At 46.7% G+C, this 6035-nt stretch overlaps 1 protein-coding gene across 1 annotated transcript; it reads left to right on the forward strand.

The window, feature by feature from the left end:
• The first annotated feature begins 282 nt into the window (after nt 1-282).
• Nucleotides 283-4140, forward strand: POU3F4 (POU class 3 homeobox 4). The gene has a single exon (XM_004064453.5). The coding sequence runs from the start codon at nt 332-334 to the stop codon at nt 1415-1417; it is 1086 nt and encodes a 361-aa protein (XP_004064501.1). The 5' UTR covers nt 283-331; the 3' UTR covers nt 1418-4140.
• The last annotated feature ends 1895 nt before the right edge of the window (nt 4141-6035 follow it).

Raw genomic sequence — 6035 nt, forward strand, 5'->3', positions numbered from 1 at the left:
CATCAACATAAACCCCGGGGTGGTGGGGGGGTAATCAAATGTACGGCCGCCACTCTGCGCTAGGCAGCCAATGGAGCTGAAAGATTGATTCACTTCCTGCTTGGGTCTCATTGAAACTCCGGAGCTTCACCAGCCTAATTTGGAAAGCGAGCCCGACCTCCCGCACAGCTATTGGCCGGGCTTACTCCTGGCCAGGCAGAGACGCGCTGCGATTGGCCGTGGTGGGTGCCGGTAACCCGTGCTAGCGTCTTTGGCTCCCCGCACCGTAGATGTCAAAGGCTGAAGCTGCTCCCTTTGCCACATTATAACTAGTAGGGGATCCTCACCGACCATGGCCACAGCTGCCTCGAATCCCTACAGCATTCTCAGTTCCACCTCCCTAGTCCATGCGGACTCTGCGGGCATGCAGCAGGGGAGTCCTTTCCGTAACCCTCAGAAACTTCTCCAAAGTGATTACTTGCAGGGAGTTCCCAGCAATGGGCATCCCCTCGGGCATCACTGGGTGACCAGTCTGAGCGACGGGGGCCCATGGTCCTCCACACTGGCCACCAGCCCCCTGGACCAGCAGGACGTGAAGCCCGGGCGCGAAGACCTGCAACTGGGTGCGATCATCCATCACCGCTCGCCACACGTAGCCCACCACTCACCGCACACTAACCACCCCAACGCCTGGGGGGCCAGCCCGGCACCGAACCCGTCTATCACGTCAAGCGGCCAACCCCTCAACGTGTACTCGCAGCCTGGCTTCACCGTGAGCGGCATGCTGGAACACGGGGGACTCACCCCACCTCCAGCTGCCGCCTCTGCACAGAGCCTGCACCCGGTGCTCCGAGAGCCCCCGGATCACGGCGAACTGGGCTCGCACCATTGCCAGGATCACTCCGACGAGGAGACGCCAACCTCTGATGAGTTGGAACAGTTCGCCAAACAATTCAAACAAAGAAGAATCAAGTTGGGCTTCACGCAGGCCGACGTGGGGTTGGCGCTGGGCACACTGTATGGTAACGTGTTCTCGCAGACCACCATCTGCAGGTTCGAGGCCTTGCAGCTGAGCTTCAAAAATATGTGCAAGCTGAAGCCCCTGCTGAACAAGTGGCTGGAGGAGGCGGATTCGTCCACAGGGAGCCCGACCAGCATTGACAAGATCGCTGCACAGGGCCGCAAGCGCAAGAAGCGGACCTCCATCGAGGTGAGTGTCAAGGGCGTACTGGAGACGCATTTCCTCAAGTGTCCCAAGCCTGCCGCGCAGGAGATATCCTCGCTGGCAGACAGCCTCCAGTTGGAGAAAGAAGTGGTGCGTGTCTGGTTCTGTAATCGAAGACAAAAAGAGAAAAGAATGACTCCGCCAGGGGATCAGCAGCCGCATGAGGTTTATTCGCACACCGTGAAAACAGACACATCTTGCCACGATCTCTGACTGGAGGAAGCGAGGAGGCGGCCGGCCGCACTGGGAGCAGCGCGGATTTCTCTTTCTCTCACTCTCTTCCTTTCATTCTAGTATTCTTTATTATTTCTCTCTCTCTCTCGTTCGCTCGCTCTCTCGTACTCTCTCTCTCTCTTTTCCCTCCTTTCCTTTTTCTTTCCTTTCCCCTTTTTCTTTCCCTTCTTTTTCCCTTTCCTTTCCTTTCATTTTCTTTCCTTTCCCCTTCCCTTCCCTTCCCTTCCATCTCTTCCTTTCCTTTCCTTTCTTTTCTTTTGCTTTCCTTTCCTTTCCTTTCCTTTTTTTCCCTTTCCTTTCCTTTTCATAAGAGGTTCTAACTTCTGTTGACAAAGGAAACACATACTCTCTCATTCAGGCTTCTCAATGCTGATACACAGTTATATTAAGCAGTCCAAGCTGGGATCTCATATTCCTGGCTCCCCGGGCAACAGTTCCCTTTAGCCTTTTCTGCTGATCAATACATATTGTTTACTCAGAGTAAGGTTTGTTTGGTCGCTCCTCTCTAGGAAGAACAAGGAGTGGGATAAGGTGGGGGCGGGGTGGGGCGGGGGAGGGATTGGGAAGACAGATGTGTGCCTCTGAATAACCTTTCAGCGCCTTGGTTATAGCAGCTGTATTTCAGGTGAAATTTGTTTTACAATAGACTAGTTTTGCATTTTTAAAAACTTCTATAGCGTTTCTAAATGTCTGCGGTGTTTTACTACAATCTGTACACAATATTTGTGAGATAATTTGTATCTAATCGACCACTCCATGTTATTATTGCTATTATTATTACTACTTCGTTGAGCTGATGGCTTTTTAATTGCTTAGAAAAGGGAGGAGATGAATGGGAATAGGCGGGGAGAGAGATGCCTATCTACTCACCACCCCCCCCCCCTTCCCAAATCTGTATGAGGAGGAGAGGATACAACGAAGAGAGTTATTGATGATGATATTGGTTATATATTTTTTCCGGGGTGGAGTGCCTAGGAAGGGCAGAACAGGGAAGCCTATTAGGTTTGCAAACTAGTGCGAAGTAGCAGCGGCGATTTCGCAGCTTTCTGCCCTCCCTCCTGGAAGTGTGGAGCCCGCGCAGGCTACCGCAGCATAGATCCAGGTATCTGAGAAGGATTCGGCGGCAACGCTGGGCCAAAGAGGTGGCCTGACAGTCTGGGAGGGCTCCGCACTCACCGGACTCCAGGATTCCTGCGCGCAGAAATCCAGGCCCCCAGCCTCGCTAGGGCGACCTTCCGCGCGACCTCACTTCGGCCCTCCTAGAGGAAAGACTTTGCCTTCACACGCGATTACTTTCACTGGAGATCACGACCCGGAGACGCTGGCGACTGGGCCAGCGCCTCCCATTTCGGTTCACCTCCAGTTCACCGCCCCCTCTGAGTAAGAAACCCTTGGGGAGGGGTGGCGAGGGAGTGGGGAATAGGCATTCTCTGCTCAGTGCAGAACGGCAATGAAATGATTGGCAAAGGTCACAGGGATTCTGGTCCATCCGCGTACCACCTCTCCCCCCATGTATATACCGCTGTCTGTGCGTGGGCTCGTGGGGAGCTGTCTCGGCGTTTCTGATAAGCACAGCTGGTGGAAGCCCACAGCGACGATCCAGCGAGCTAGCGAGCGCGCGGGAGGCTGGGTTCCTGCTTTTTAAAATATAAATATATATATATTTTTAAATCTCTGTGTGTATGTGTCTCTGTGCGTGTGTGTGTGCGTGCGCGTGCAAACGTGTGTATGTAGATAGCTGTGTGTATCGTGTTACCATGTACAAAAACAAAAAGTACAAAAAAAAAACCTGGCTAGGCTGTGTAGAGATCCCAAAAATATGCAGTTGCTGTGGCTTTATTGCTAGCTAGTATCCACACACCAGGTCCACAGGCGAACCTCATTCCCAAGGAGCACACACGTGTGAGGCCGGCCAAGCACCCAACACCCAGCCGCCGCCGGCCAGACCTGGCTGGGGGCGCTGCACGCCACTGCTGGCCGCCTAGTCCGGCCTTTAGGCGCAGCTGCTGTAGACAAAGCTTCAAACTACCTAAGGACCAGAAAGCCCGGCCCCGTTGTCGAGGATGCGTTAGTATGAGTTGCCAGGCCTCTGGTCCACCACACTGTGTCTCCCTCAGCTGCAGGTCGAAGAGCATGTGTTAATTCAAATCCCGGACCCTTCTACTTTTTTGTCAAGTCTCTGCATTCTGTTGGTAGTTAGGTTTTAGTTCTGGGATTTTATTTTTTTTTCCCCCACACTGAGTTCATGTTTTACAACTGTTGGGAGTTTTTTGTTTGTTTCGATTTTTTTCTTTGCAGTTAATTGCTATGGTTCGAACCTGAGTTAACCCAAATATTTCTGCCGACTTTATAACTGTACAGTTTTGTATATTAAACGTTTTTGAAGTTATTAATTTAAAGAAAGATCATTTAGTTTATTCATTTAGTAACTGATGTATAATAAACGCTATTTTCATTAAGAGTTGCTTTTTCAACTATTTTATTCAAATTGCCTATTGCAGTTGCCAACAATTATTTATTTTCAATAAATTCTGCATTGTGTTTAAAAGGAAATTCTTTCACAGATAAGTTGGATGTCAAAAAGAAAACAATTCGCTGTAATGTTTAATGTGAAGTTTTAGTCAAGGGGTTTATATTGACGCAATATTTTATTGTTGTAAAAGATTAAAAAGGTTTAAATAAAACATTTTTCCAAAAAAAAAGTTATCTTCTCCTGGCCTTATTGTGTGCTGTGTGAGGTGGAGCGTTTAAACAGAGGCACATTCCGGGTGAACAGCACTTCTGCTTTGCTTCAGCTTATAAATCATTAGTCATTGTTTTGACTCTTGATTCCCTTCCTCTGACTTTCGGCCTTTCAGCTCAGCTCTGAAATACACTGGCGCACACGGCACAGCCTATTCTGGAGCCCACACTCACGCAAAGCACAGCACAAATTGTGGGAACCCGCATAGGGAAGGCTCGAGGTGGGTTTTATTTTAGGAGGTGCAACCTTACTAATGTTCTCCAAAAAGGGAGTTTCTCTCTCTCTCTCTGTCGCTCGCTCGCTCTCGCTTTCTCTCTCTCTCTGCCAGCAGATAGACCTTTCTCCAAACCTGCCTCTCCTGAAACTGAGCTCAGATCTTCTATAAGGCTGTCATTTCGCCTCACTGCACCCATCCTTCTTCTTCCTCTCCATTCTGTTAGGTTCCCTTTTGGTACCTGATCCCTCATTCCCCTGAGGAGGGATGGGAGGACGATAATAGGTAAGGAGAAGCACTCTCCCTCTTAAGGCTCTTCCTAGGCCCAGAAACACAGGTAAACTGTTTATCCCAACAATGCTGAACTCTGTCCATTCCTATCTGAGTACGGGGGGAAGGAAAACATAATACAAGGAGATATTTTGGGGGTGGGAGTTTGATTACACTCTTCTTCCCACTCCCATACACAATTTCATTTGTTTTATTTTATTTCACAAGACCCTCCATAAAATAAGTGACTGTTACCTTTAGTGATAGTTGAGGAGTAAATTACCAAACCTGAACCAGTTCTGTTTTAAGGTTTTGTATGTACAGGCATGCCTTATTCAACTTTTTTTGGTAGATGCATATGAAGCAATGAACAGGACATTTAATGATAATTTCCCAGCAGTAAACCCCCCTCAATTCATAGTCTGAAGTAGGTGTTTTTGTTAGACGACCCAAAATGATTTAATCATTTGAATAGGTAATGATTACAGCATATGATGTCTTGTATTTTTCAAAGTGCCTAATAATTTACAGCTCCATGGTGCATCACACACATGATTGTTGTGTATGAAATACACCACATGCTGTGTGTATAGTCATGGGCATATCACTCTTTATAAATAATATTTATTCTATACAGGTATATGTACAAGCACAAAACCCAAAGTTTTAAGCCTCTTGGTTCTCTTTCAGTTCATACCGACTAACTTGCTTCTCTTTCAATATCCTATAAAAATTAGAATTGGTTAAAAAGTTATAGCTTTTCTCACAAAACTGCACAAATATCAACTTTCAATGTATCCTGAACTCTTTAATGGAGCCCTATGTAGATATTTTAGGAGATACAAAAATATATATACACATTTATCACTATCATCAGTACTTTTATTAATATACATTACTCATATTTTTATATGTATTATCAGATTTGTTTTCTTTACTGCTCCTTTTCTTTCTCCTGAAATATAATCAAGTCCTAATTGGTTTTTCTGATCAACATTTTTGCAACATGAACATAATATTTTCACTAAAAATCGGGAGATGTTGGTGTTTCTGCCTGGGGCTTCCTTTATCTTGAGTTGCTGCTAATCCTGCTTCAAACCAAGGCCTTTGTAAAAAAAAAAAAAAAAAGGTGGCTTTGTCTTCAGTTTTTCTCAGGCCTTCACAACAGTAGCTCTCTTTCTCGTGAAATAAGAATTGGTAGGTTCCAAAGAACAACAACAGTAAATCATATCTAATGGGTAAAAGCAAAAAGTTCCCTCTCCTTCACCAGATCAGAACAATAGAAAATGCAGAGGTTGTGGAGGGAGGTAGGATGTGAAAAGAGTGAATATACAGGTGTTACAGATGTGTAAACAAAGTCAAATATGCAA

The sequence above is a fragment of the Gorilla gorilla genome, chromosome X, assembly GCF_029281585.2.
Source record: "Gorilla gorilla gorilla isolate KB3781 chromosome X, NHGRI_mGorGor1-v2.1_pri, whole genome shotgun sequence".
NCBI classification, from domain to species: Eukaryota; Metazoa; Chordata; class Mammalia; order Primates; family Hominidae; genus Gorilla; species Gorilla gorilla.